Below are 14,050 nucleotides of genomic sequence, written 5' to 3'. Positions count from 1 at the left end.
AACAACAGGATAAATGGGCTTGTATTCAATAATCATTTAGCAGATAAACACTTGACCCAAGGGTCAGTTAAGGTGCTAACTCAACCAGAAAAATTCTTATGAATCCAATTCATTGTTTCCATTTATAGCTCAACATGAAGGAAGAATTTGAAAGTCTAAGCACTATGATCTTACATACTGACAAATGACTGTGATACTGATAATAATAGGTCTTGCTCCAAGTACTAGGGACTTTGCTGATAATCTCATTTCTTTATGGTACCATAGGGAGAAAAAAAGAACAAGAGATATATAAACACTGAGATCTCATGAATTGACTGAAGGGAATATTGCCAACACCACAATGCCAGGCTATAATTCTTTTCTTTTCTAACTAGACTCCTCTTAATTTCCTGACTTCATTCATGGTGGGAATAGCCTATTAATTTCTTTTTCTAAACATTTAATGAATGAGAAAATGCTTACAATATGATCTTTAATGAAAAAGAAAAATAATACTCATGCAAGGCATAAGAATACCATTTTTATGCAGACCTTATACTGGTTTTATTTTTATCATAATCATGCACTATTAAAATTAAGAATTAATTGTATATACTTAAAATATTTTACATATTATATTTTATACTACTATATAATGGTATATAATGAGAAGATTTTTAAAGATATTATCATTTTTCAAAGGGGAATTTTTTTTTTTTTAATTTTTTTTTTTCAACGTTTATTTATTTTTGGGACAGAGAGAGACAGAGCATGAACGGGGGTGGGGCAGAGAGAGGGACACACAGAATCGGAAACAGGCTCCAGGCTCTGAGCCATCAGCCCAGAGCCTGACGCGGGGCTCGAACTCACAGACCGCGAGATCGTGACCTGGCTGAAGTCGGATGCTTAACCGACTGCGCCACCCAGGCGCCCCCAAAGGGGAATTTTTAAAAAGTAATCAATCTGCATCCATTTTGGAAGACATCTTTATTTTAACGGCAAACTTCATGTCTACTTCCAAAATAGTTTCTGTTCCATGCTCTATGTATAAATATAATAAAATAAATAACTGGTCTACATTTTTAGATAAGAAATATTATTCAGAAAGCACTCACACAAGTAAATTTATCTTCAGCTCACTCATTTAAAAAATGTTTTCATTTTTAAATCTCAAGTGTTCTGGTGAAAACTTTGTAGTTTGAAGAAACTAAAAATATATAAATGACGGGGCAATCATCTCTTATATGTGAACATTTTTGATTCTGTCTTATTTAGTATGCCACCTGGAAATGACTAAGGCAAAGGTAAAAGTGTTGGCATCGAATATTTGTCTAAAGACTTCAAAATCCGTGGTCTGTATACAATGTGCAGAGTTTTCAATTAAATCGGCTAATTTTCTCATTTTCTTGCCAGTGCATTTTCATTCTATCACTTATCCACTCTTACCAAATCACCTGCCAATTCAGAAGGACAGAATTGAGGAGGCATGGACTCATGGCTAGAAACAAACAAACAAACAAATAAACAAACAAAAAACCCAGACCTGTATTCCTCCTAACACCCTTTTTGTTCCATCTTCTGAAGGTTAATTCTCTCCAAGAGACCTTGCCTTACTGGACGACAAGAAATTAATACATCTTCCTTTGTATTTATCTGTCTTTCAAGAGTCTCAATAAGTTACTTACAAGTTAGTACTTTGTTTCAGGGGATGGCATGTGGAGTCATATAGGGAATCATACAGAAATATAGAGAAAACCTAAGTAAAACTGGGTAATTTTTCTGATTCTGATATATAAAGCAGAACACTAATCCTTGGGCATATTAGTAGAAGTCAGAGTTAAATGTTAAGTAAAGTCTTAAAATTGCCATAATATCATTGATTTTTCCTAAAAATCATTCAAAAATGACTTTGAGTAACAGTAAGATATCCATCGTGAAGTTAAAGATTGACAAAGTTAGCTAAAAACCATATGTGGGAAAAAATATGTACATGATTAAAATGACAATTAAACATATAGGACATATTTTAGTTTAAAAAATAACATTATCTTGTTAAGTTCCAAAAGTTCAATTCAACATCTTCAAACTGAGAATAAAGCATATTATTTGTAATTTTTTTAGGTTGTATTTTATTTTTAATCTGGATATACTTTAGAGAAAAAAATATATTCATTTTAAAGTTATTTAGATATTTTCCTCCCAATAAAGTTTCTCAAATATATCTTAGGTTAATACCAAAATATTAGAATAAGTCAACTATTTCCATTTTTATGTAAAAGAGTGATATTCCCCTTATATTATTTCTTTAAAAATTATTATGAATATGAGATATTTTCAAATTCTACGAGGTTGTTTTTCTCAAAAAAAACAAAAATTTTCTTTTAAGGAAAAAAATAATCAAAATTTTACCTTTGTTTTGCTACAACGTTAAAAACACACTTTGAACCCCTATTGAAGCAATTAATGGAAAGTTATAATCATAATAGAAAAAGCTTTTCCACCGATCAGGATAGAGAATGTTATGCTTATAAAATTTCCATTTAGGCTGACACTTAATAAAAGCAGGTTGTAATGACTTAGGAAATGTACAGATTGCCACGGTGTTTAGCTGTTTCCTAAATTGTAGCAATTATTTGGTCTACAGAAAACAGATTTAATGAAAATGTATCAGACATTTATAATTTGTTTAAATAGAATAGTATAAAAGTAGTATAGTATAAATCGACCTGGTTTTATAAGGTAGCCAGTACTTATAGTTGGCTATTGAACACTTGAAATGTCACTAGTCTGAATTAATATGTATGGTGTCAGATACACAACAATTGTCAAAGACTTAGTAGCAAAAAGAAAATGAAAAACATCTGCCATAATTTTTATACTGATTACCTGTTCAAATAATAGTATTTTTTAATACAATCAGTTAAATGACATAAATTAATAACATTGATTTTTACTTGGGTTTTTCTTTGTGTTTTTTTAACATAGCTATCAGAAAATGTTAAATTATATTTGTGCCTTGCCTTAGATTTTCACTGACAGCAGTGGTATAAATAGCTAAATTTCTAGAAGAATGTACCCTTCTTTATAGTTTATGTATAAATCCAGTTTCTAGGTGTAATCAAGGACTTGAAAATGATAAGTTGATTATTGGTTGGTCTTGAGCCATAAAGAGTGAATAACTTAAAGGATATTTTTGTGTGATGTAGGTCATCTATATGATATCAGAAACCAACAGGATGAAGAATAATCATGTATGGGTAGTTAAGATCAAAGGATAACTATTAGGTTAACATCTTCTTCTCAGTCTCTAATTTATCCTATATATGGCACCCATTAATCTTAGAGATATCTCTACATTGCAGGTATTCTAACTATAGTTGTAATGTCTTTTTAGATACTTGTATATATGTACAAATTTACCATATAAAATTAATTTAGAAAGTCATAATAGAATTATTTGCAATAGTAGCTCGGATATCATGCCTTTGATGTCAAACAATTAAACCCAAGTTTGTATGCAGAAGATTTAACGATTTATACAATATCACTTAAAACACACAAACTGATCTTTAAGTGGGAATTCATACCGTCATAAATCCATCCAGCAAACCTGAATCGGGTTTCGGAGGTGCCTGCAACCGTTCCATTGACCACTTTTCAATGATGGAGGAGACTTGTGTATTTTCTGTATTTAATATTCTGAACCCTGTCATGTTAACACCACTGTATCGGTAGGGCTCTACATCAAGAGCAAAGAGGTCCTGAAAGACAAATTTCTTTGTGTTATTATCAACAGAGTATATTCACAAACACGTATAATTAAAATAGTCAATTATTTTTACTTCCCTTAGAATAGCTAACATGATTGTTTCTCAAATGATGTTAACCATCACAAATCACCGAGATTCAAATAGGTTATTTTCATGCTTTGTCAATGCAAATGTATATATTCTAGATAAATATGTATGTATATATCATATTCTAATTCCACCAGTGAAACAACAGGCTTTTCTAAAACCTGCATTTAAGATTTGCATAAGCTTCCTTCTCCACATTAAAGATAGATTGCCCTTAAATTTTATGCATAAATATTTTATTTTTAACTGACTCGATTTTTTTTCTATGCTCTTCTTCCTTGACTGGTGACTAGCACTTTTTTTGTTTTTGTTTTTTGTTTATTTGTTTTTTAAGAAACAGTTCATGATATATGGCTTCTAACAAAAATTATATTAAAGCTGAGAGAAAAAGTAAACAAAACTGGCCTTTTTGGTTGTGGAATCCTGGCAGTTCCTTTGTTTTATACTCTACCCAACAAGTTCACCGTAAGGAACACTTTAGATTTGGCTGCCATTTCCAGATGGTAGTGAATGTTCTGGCTTTGCCATTTCATTTTCCCAGGAGAGAGGGGCCAAAGCATCCAGAAAAGCTGGAAATCACCATAAGAACATGCAGCATGTGGGACCTCTGCCCTCATTCAAGCTGGCATTAGTTAATCCTTAGATCTTACAGACAATATTGGGAACCAGGGTAAGGGTAATGCCATTCGTCCTATAGGCAGCTTGTCCTGGATGCATACAGCTACATAGGCCACAAAATAGGATTAAAATTTAGTGGAGAGCAGCTGATATTGGTCTGAACTGTGCTCTGTGCTGTGAAAAATACAAGGGATTTTTAGGTTTTTATTTTTCAACATTTGCAATCTAGCCAAGGACACACACACACACATGCACACACACACACACACACACACACACACACACACACACGGGGGCAAAAGAGTAGAAGTGATAAGTGCAAGGAGTCAGAAGCAAGATGGGTAACTTTCCGTTTTTATAGTTAAAAATAACTTCATAGAACAGATGGGATCTAAGACGCCATTAAAGAATGGCCAGGCTCTTGGTAGGCAAAAGGGAAACAGATGTCATTCAAAGTGTCAGTAAAGGCACAAAAATTAGAAAACATAAAACCTATTCAGGAGACTGATCTAGATCAGTTTTTCTATAAAACAGAATTCATGAAGGAAAATAGCAACAACAGAAAATAGGAATGTTAGATTAAAATTAAACTAAAAAACGACCTTCAATTATAGGCTAATGACTTCTACAATCCTAAATGTGTTTTTTCTTTTTTTTTTAATTTATTTTTCCTTATCAAGGGATACTTTTGATTCCTCTAAAATCTTATGATTATGGTGGAACTTAGTTGTAACTGCATTGAAATAAAATTTGCTAATGAGTAAAGCCTTCCAATCCCTCTCCTGCAGCCTATCATTAAGTTTCTTACAGGCTGCAAAAAATAGCCTGGTGGGAAGTAATATAGAGATACAGCACAGTTAACCATAGTATTTGCAAGTAAAATACAAACTACTGTGTGAAGAAGCTCTATTGGAGGAGAGTTGTTTTTATAGGAAGCTATTGTGATCAACTACACTTTAGTATTTGGTCTGATAGCTTCAAGAGTCCTAAAAGCAAGGAGACCAAATTGAAGACTTTTGAGTTAACAGAAAGCATTGGTTAAACTGGTCATTGTGGGAATGGAGACACAAACTAGAGATAGTATGGAGGAAAAAACAGTAGAACTTTGTTGGTGATATAGGATTCAGACAATGGAAGCTTTGAAGGCAGTCAGAAGAGGTGTCAATTTAGAGAACAATACATTAAGGTTTAAATTATTTGAGATTATCTTAATGTGACAACAGACTTGTTCTGTAATGTAGCAAAATACAATTCAGGACTCTTACAAATGGACATTGAGATTTCATTTCATCAAAGGTAATAATTGAAGTTCTTACATGCATACTAGTTCTGAAGAAAATAATTAAAGAGGAAAAAGGAAAATAGGATAAAGTCTCAAACTTGGAGATACTCTCAAATTTTGGTGATAGGCAATAAAGGAGAATAGAATATGCCACCCCCAAATATGCCACTTTGCATGTGGTTTACTGTGGTCTGAAGGCAACCAAGACCCAGTAGATTCAGGAAAACTTTTATGTCTGTTTTAACTATCTTAAAGAATTTACATAGTGGTTCTGTACCAGAAAAAAAAAAAAAAAAGAAAAAAAAAACTATTAATAGAGATAACTTTTTTTTTTTTTTCTGAAAGATCTATCTGTATAGCAGGGTAAACTTCTAATTACCAAGGATCTGCTCTTTCTATCAGTCTGTGAATTACCTTCCTCCCATTTGAAGCCCCAGGCTCTCATCCCATTCCTTAGTTCAATTACCTGACCTGACCTTGAGTCTCATATCTTTGGGGCTCCTGATGTATGAAATTAAATTTGTTTTTTTTCTCATGTTAATCTGTTTTATGTCAATTTAATTATTAGACCAGGCAAAGAACCTAGAAGGGAAGGAGGACACATTTTCCACCCCTACAGCAGGAAAGAATTAGTGACAGAGACAGTCATTTCACAGAGGAAGGAAAATCAGGATAACATATTAATAAAGATATAGAACCAAGAGTAAGTAGATTTGATAAAAGAGTGAGGTCAGAGTTTCATGCATAGTAAGGAAGAACTGTGTGGTGGGTGTGTAAAAACAAAATATGAAGGTAACATTCAATTTGATAATTGCAAATTAAATCATATTGACTTTAAAAAATCCAACTAAAAATAGGCATAAACAGGACCGAAAATTTAATCTACTAAAAGGTGTTTCAATAAATCTGGTTTTTGTAAAGTAAATAGAACTGAGATAACAACATAAAAATTTGTGCTTTTCTAAAATACTGATTTCTTAGCAAATTAATTTTGAAATCTATAATGTTCTAGAAGTCCTCTAAAGCAATATATAAATAAGATATAATATTTTGAATTGATATCTGAAATAAAATTATTTCAAAATCATCAGCTTCACACCAAAAATTATTTGTTCCCAGTGATGATTCATTCCTCCTGTGTTTTATCAAAAAAAAAAATAAGCTACAAAAGTGACAGTCATTACTTCTCACTCAAAAACCCATTTTCCATCCTGAAAAGTTGTAGCAATAAAATTTACAGCATTATCTTTATGCTTTAATAAATTACTTACCAGAGTGGTAAAGATATAATGATAGTATTCTGTCATCATTCCCATAGCTAATGCCTACGAAGTAAAAAATAAAAATATTAATATTGAAGGTATACATCATATGAAATATGTCAATAGGAGAACAAAATAGTAGGGTACAATGAAGAATTAGGCTATAATATTCAGGTTACATTAAAACTGGATCAACCTAAATCTTTTCTCCATAATTAAGGAAGATTAGTGGTTACTGAAGGAATTTCCGAATCAGTTCTCTCAATAGAAAGCTATTAGCTAAAAGTTTGCAATTGTAAAGCTTATGGCTTTACATATTAAAGGAGACATTAAATTTGAAACAAACCTGAAATTAGCACATTTTAGTTCATTATATTTGTAATGTCTCCACTACAAATATCCTAAGGAGGAACACAATTTTATTTTGATGAACACTATTACTCAATTAGGAAAAAAATTGTGGCAAAGGCAATGCCAATACGATTTTTAAAGTACTTTGGAGACTTTCCTTAGCATTAATGAAGCAACTGTAAATCACCACTATTCTTCAAAAAGTACAGATAAAAAAATGTTTTTTTTTCTTTTACTAACAGACCAGTTGCAAATTACTATTTCATTTCATACTTCTACGGTCCTTGTCAATTTTATTTATTTATTTATTTATTTATTTATTTATTTATTTAGCATTTATTTATTTTTGAGAAACAGAGTGAGACAAAGTGTGAGCGGGGGAGGGGCAGAGAGGAAAGGAGACACAGATCTGAAGCAGGCTCCAGGCTCCGAGCAAGCGGTCAGCACAGAGCCTGATGCGGGGCTCAAACTCAGGAGCTATGAGATCATGAACCGAAGTCAGATGCTCAACTGACTCAGCCACCCAGGTGCCCCAGTCCTTGTCAATTTTAGATTATCAATCTTAAAATAAGGACTTTGGGTTAGAACTTTCAGACATGTCAATTTCTCCTTTGAAAAGGAGAACAGTTTTTGAAATAGCTGTTTATCAATGAACAGTAGTTGGTGAATGTAATTGAAAAATGATGCATTTTTGAGTTGAATGAAGAGTTCTTAGCAACAAGTATCCTCAGGTGCATGTAATACTTTCTGTAAAATACTAACAGCACAAATTCATTTGCTGAGTAGCTGTCTCAGTTACACCCTGGGTATTCTATGCTTATAGATAGGTGTTAACTAGTTAGTTAAAATGAAATTTGTATGTTAGAAGTAAGCTATTCAGTTAAGAAAGAATAGATTTTGTGAAAATTTTGGAACATACAAAATACACTTTTTTAAAAGGGAGAAACATTTGTTAATGAAAGGCGGCATCGAGAACTGAGCAAAGGAAAGGACTTTAGATACTGTGATATTGTGATTTATAATAAGAATACATATTTTGTCATCATTTGTGTACTCCCCCCTGCTCAACCACACACACATAATGGAATTAGGTGTACAACACTTAGGTACCAAATTATCAAATAATATTTCCTGAATGAATAAAGACTGTATGAACCAATAATGCTCTGATGAAGTGTGAATCTTAATCAAAGTAAGAGAAAATGTATCTTATTAAAGGTTTATAAGATTATCTTCGTAGAAGGTATTCACTATTCCTGATGGATATGCACAAAAGATTTCTCAACTCCAGAACTATATAATGACAGCTCAACATTATCCTTGTCTATAGTTTTTACTTATCAACTCAACAGGTACAGAAAAATGGATAAAGATAATTGAAAGAAACAGTGCTTCAGATGTACAACTATAAATAGCATATAATGCCCAAAATGTGTTAGGCACTCTTCTAAGGACATTGCACATTTTAATCAATTTAAGTCTTGTAGAGGCTGAAAGCAAGCAGACTCAAGATGGGCCACTTTGGCGTGAAGATTATTTTGAGCTGAAGGCAAATGAAACCCTGCAGACACAAGAGAAACTTTTGCCCCTTCTTTAACAACATAGAAAAATCTAAATTGGGACTCTTTCCTAGAAAAAGGGTTATTATTAGAGATAAATATTATATGAGTGATAGACAAACATCTAATTATCAAACATCTGCTCTTCTTACTGCCCTGTGAATTGCATCGTTTTCCTCAAAAGTCCCCCTTCTCCTTAGTTCAGCATAATCTATATATCTCATTTTGTCCAACTTATTTTGGAATTTCCACGTCTGTGTGGATTCCCTGTATTAAATTTGCTTCTCTCCTGTTAATCTCTCTCATGTCAATTTGATTCTTAGTCCAGCTAGAAGGACCCCTGAAGGGGGAGAAATTCTTGTTTCCTGATAGCCTCATTAAAAACCTTATGAGGTAGGTCCTATTATTATACTTATTTTATAAGTGAGGAAAGTACAAAATAATAACAATGAATAAATCGGCCAAAAAAACTGAGATAGTGAGTAAACATGAACTCTAGGTCTCTAATTCTTGGATTTTGGATACAAGGCATTTTATAAAATGGTATATTTTATGTTCCCAAAGAATGCAGATCCATTGTAGGATCTATGTAATCTAAACTTTTGGCCTGTTTTCACCTTGATATTTTGAAAACCTCATCTCAAGCCAGTATTGAAAATTTTGTTTTGTAGGTAGGGATGGAAGGGATTAAGGAGATGATGGTGGGGAGGGTGGTTTGCTTCTGACATGGGTATTCTGAACCAGCCACAGCTTCCTTCATCACTGTGAGAAGAAATCTGTAGGGGATGACTGAGGACTGTTTATGCCTTTCATTGACCTTCCTTCAGCCTTTGATTCTGAAAATAAGAATCAATTATGGACTATGATGTGTGATCTAAATAGAGGTTAGTTATTTTTGATTGAGTACCTACACTGTAACATTAACCAAAAAAAAAAAAAAAAAAGGACAACAGGGTATCTCTCTTGAAAGATAAGTTAATAATTTCCAGTGGAATTAAAAAAAGAACTTTATGAGGCCACTTTTAGACAACAGGCTTGAGGAATGGAAACTTGATCGAGGCAAAGGGGCTCACAGCGACCACCCGGCTGATACAGATAGGCTTTTCAGGCAATCCGCCTCAAAATATCCACAGTCTCTAACTAACCAACAGGCTACTTACAACTAGGCACAGGTTCCAAAAAGGGAAATTCCAGGTAGCCATACCTCCTCACCTTCCCTCTTTACAGACAGCCCCCACCTATTTCCTCTTGCCAGACAGCCTCTCCTTTGCTGTCCTGCCTCCCAATTCCTCGTGGTATATTGAATAAACTTCTATCTCTTTTGTTCTGCTTCAGGTGAATTCTTTTCACTGCCTGCACCACTGGCTTCCACCCATGGCCCCACATTTGGAGCCCCCATTCAATCGGGAGAGATACCACATTTAGACACCACAAACTTGTTCTGGATGTTTTTTAAATTATAACACTTACATCTTGCCAATGTTTTTTTTCTCTTTTTTCATTATTTTTTCAATGTTTATTTATTTTTGAGAGAGAGAAAGAGGAAGAGAGAACAAGCCGGGAGGGACAGGGGGAGGTGGAGCGGGGGGAAACAGAAGATCTGAAGTGGGCTCCGCACTGACAGCGGAGAGAGAGATGTAGGGTTTGAACTCATGAACTGTGAGATCATGACCCGAGCTGAAGTCAGATGCTCAACCAACTGAGCCACCTAGGCGCCCTTGCCACTATTTTTGAATGAACTGGATGGACCGTTCAAACCACATTAACAAGAATAAAATTAATATCTCTTTATGTATAAATAAATGAGAGTGGCCACAATAGAAAAATTGGTTGTACTGTATTATCCTTCCTGGAAAGAAATGCCACAGATTTTCCAAAATCAAAATATTATTAGAAATCCCCAACATTTAACTAGAGTAGTGCTAACAATGCCATTTGACAAATTAACACTTCTAGGCATATAATATGCAATCGGTTTATCCTTCAGGATGTATCCAGAAGTTACATCACTCAAAGTTAACACCTGAAGAGGTGGGCTTTAGACACATTTCTTAAAATTTAATTTAATTTTACTTCTGATGCCATGGAAGTTTATTTGCATCTGCTTTCACATTTTTCCAGCCTAAAAATTTTCACAGTCTCTAATCTAGACTTTCAAGGTCTTGATTAATACTTTTTCTCTGTAATAGAATGACCTTGTGAGGCTTCAATGCAGATCATCTTCGCCCTGCCATAGGGGATTCTCTTTGACAAATTTGGGTGGCGGTGGAATCTTTTGTTATTAAGGCCTGTATGCCCATTACTGCATTCAAATAGCCAGCTTCAAGCTTCAGTCCCTTTTAAAGCATTCAGGGAAGAAAACTTCAAGTTCACTTTTGCCCAATATTTAAGAAAGGCTCACTTAGTTAAAATAAATAAAACAATGAAACAAATAGGGCTAACTTGATAAACCTATCCATATTTCTGGATACTCCTATTAGTGGTTCTTCGATTAAGCCACACAAGGACAGCCCAGCCCATCTATGCCTGCTCTCCAACTCCTATACCATTTCTTTGTACTTCTGTCTTTAACCAATGTTGAGAAATCTCCAAAAAAATTTATAAATCATGAAATAGAGTCCTATTAAATGTGTTGCTTCATTTATAAGGAAGCTATTTGCTTTCTTCTTGAATTCATTTCTAGAATAACTGATATCCAAATGTGGAACAAATGCTCTCTAGGACAAGGTAAGATAAAAAACAAACATCATACATGTGGTCTGTTAGTGTTACAGATTCTGAACATACACATTCTGTGTAATAATGTTACTCTGATTTCATTTTAAGTCTCATATAATAATTTTACCTGTGCTGTGACTTTTCTACTAATCTTGCTAAAATTATGTAACCTTTTCTTTTTTTATTATTATTTTTTTTCAACGTTTATTTATTTTTGGGACAGAGAGAGACAGAGCATGAACGGGGGAGGGGCAGAGAGAGAGGGAGACACAGAATCGGAAACAGGCTCCAGGCTCCGAGCCATCAGCCCAGAGCCTGACGCGGGGCTCGAACTCACGGACCGCGAGATCGTGACCTGGCTGAAGTCGGACGCTTAACCGACTGCGCCACCCAGGCGCCCCTATGTAACCTTTTCTGCTATATATATTTTAAAAATTATCTTAATTCTGTTTTTATTTTACAAAAAGCAGGTTACATATAAGAAACCAATTATAATGGATATATCAAATAGAAGGCAGAATGGCAATTCTATCATTAAAGTTGATAGCAAAATAAGTCAGTTAGTTACTGTAGAGACAAGACAACTGATCATTTACGTACTTGCTGGAAGCCTAGAGAAAGCCGACCAAAGCTCTGTCACTGACAAATCGTAAAATACTACTCACTCTGGGCATAAAGGAAAGGTCTCCTTTCCAAGCCTGTATATTCTAAATGTGATCAAGAATTGTCTTTGGTATTACATGAAAAACAAATTCCTACTCTGCATTTCACTGATTATTCACTACCAAAAACAAAACAAAACAAAAAACAACAAGAAGCAAAGACACACCCAAATCTCATATGCTTTACTACCCAAATACAACACTAGAGCAATTTTCCAAATCCAATTAAATATTTTATTGCAGTGAAACCAACATTCATATTGGAAGATTGGACAACCATCTGCTTAATAAACTAACCATGTTATAACAGGCATTTACAATTGATAGTTATATTTTATGGGATATAATTTGACATCTGAATCTGCATAACTCTCCACTAGTGATATTTTATCTTATACGTGAGAGGTTTCAGGACAGTTGACTAATCCCAAGCCACTGTGATATCAGCCAGTGTCTTTACAAGAGCTTAAAAAACAAAGTACAAAGACTTGAATCCAAATCTAGACTACTACATAGTAAATATATGGGCTCATACCAGCCATTTAATGCCCAACATCAGTCTCTTTTCTCGTCTGTAATATAGGGGAGAATAATAATTGCTGTTTTCCAGTATACTGTTAGGTTGGAATAGTACAAAAGTAACACTAAAAGGTTTTACTGCTATAAATTATTTCATTTGATTGATTTTAGTATTAACTTTTGAGTTAGCAATGCTTTATTCTGGAATGAATACTTAACATCACTAGGTGAGATATTAATCCCTCTGTTAGTTCCTTGCTGGTGGGCATTGAGAAAGTTATTCAATCTTTCCAAGACTCAGTTTCTTCATCTGTGAGGTGGAGATAGTCTCTACTTCATGTGGTCATTGTGCTGATTAAATAAGTGATGTGCTAGGGATCTCCTAGAAGATGCCAGCTAAATAGCAAATCTTTTTTTCTCTTTTTTCAACTGGTTGATTTTAACGGTTGAGCTGCTCAATCATTGACTGTCAGTTTATTCCTTCCTTTCAGTACAAACAAATATCTATCATAATAACCAGCATTCACATTAACAAACAGCATTGTAGCCATTTGAAAAAACCTCAGAACTTCAAACAATGTGTTTTGAAGATCATCAGTATTTACATTACTTTTTCTTAAAGACAATTAATTAAAAGCAAATGTCAGATTTTTCTATCAGAAAATTACATCAAGGTGACTTCTATGGCTCATTTTAACTATGTGACAATAACACTTTGCTTAAAAAAAAAAGGCCATGCTTTAAATGCAAATTCAATAAAGAAACCAAGAATTTAAGTAAATTAAAGATTACCTGTTTCAAAATGCCTGCTGCCATTTCATGGCTACAGTCAAAGATTACATGGAACTCTTTGCCTCTTTTCATTTCCTTTAGTAAGGGTTTTGCATCCTTTGTATCGGCAGGTAGTTGACGGATTTTAAGCCGAAGATTGTACCGTGATGGAGCTTTGATGAGCTCCTGCAAACGAATGAGACCTTTAATGAAAAAGGGGGGAAAAAGAAGATTAGAGAAAAAACAGAGTAGGTCATAAAATCACAGAACATACTACAGTGCCTGATTTCCTTGACCATGTATATGTGCATTCATGGTGGGACCACTGAAATTCCTACTTCCTAACTCCAGATCCCATTGGTTTTGTTAGAATGATCATTTTTCAAATTCTTTAAGGTATTTTTCAAATTATGAAAGATATACATAAGTTGATGAAAATAATTTAAATAAATAAAAGGATATAGAACAA

At 33.8% G+C, this 14,050-nt stretch overlaps 1 protein-coding gene across 6 annotated transcripts in view; it reads right to left on the bottom strand.

Moving 5' to 3' along the window:
• The window catches only part of GRIK2 (glutamate ionotropic receptor kainate type subunit 2), a 670,394-nt gene that overhangs the window by 368,499 nt on the left and 287,845 nt on the right, over positions 1 to 14,050 (bottom strand). For all 6 annotated transcript variants that reach the window (XM_086707502.1, XM_086707501.1, XM_086707504.1 and 3 more), the window contains exons 5-7: positions 13,603 to 13,784; positions 7,011 to 7,064; positions 3,570 to 3,743 (exon numbers count right to left, since the gene is read on the bottom strand). In XM_086707502.1, coding sequence (XP_086563628.1) covers positions 3,570 to 3,743; positions 7,011 to 7,064; positions 13,603 to 13,784 — 410 coding nt within the window. The remainder of the gene's footprint in view (positions 1 to 3,569; positions 3,744 to 7,010; positions 7,065 to 13,602; positions 13,785 to 14,050) is intronic.

This window comes from Puma concolor, chromosome B2 (genome assembly GCF_028749965.1).
Source record: "Puma concolor isolate L17-30 chromosome B2, mPumCon1.1.hap2, whole genome shotgun sequence".
In the NCBI taxonomy this organism is placed as follows: domain Eukaryota; kingdom Metazoa; phylum Chordata; class Mammalia; order Carnivora; family Felidae; genus Puma; species Puma concolor.
Note: the sequence above shows the minus strand (reverse complement) of the source record. Positions and strands in the feature narration are given on the sequence as shown.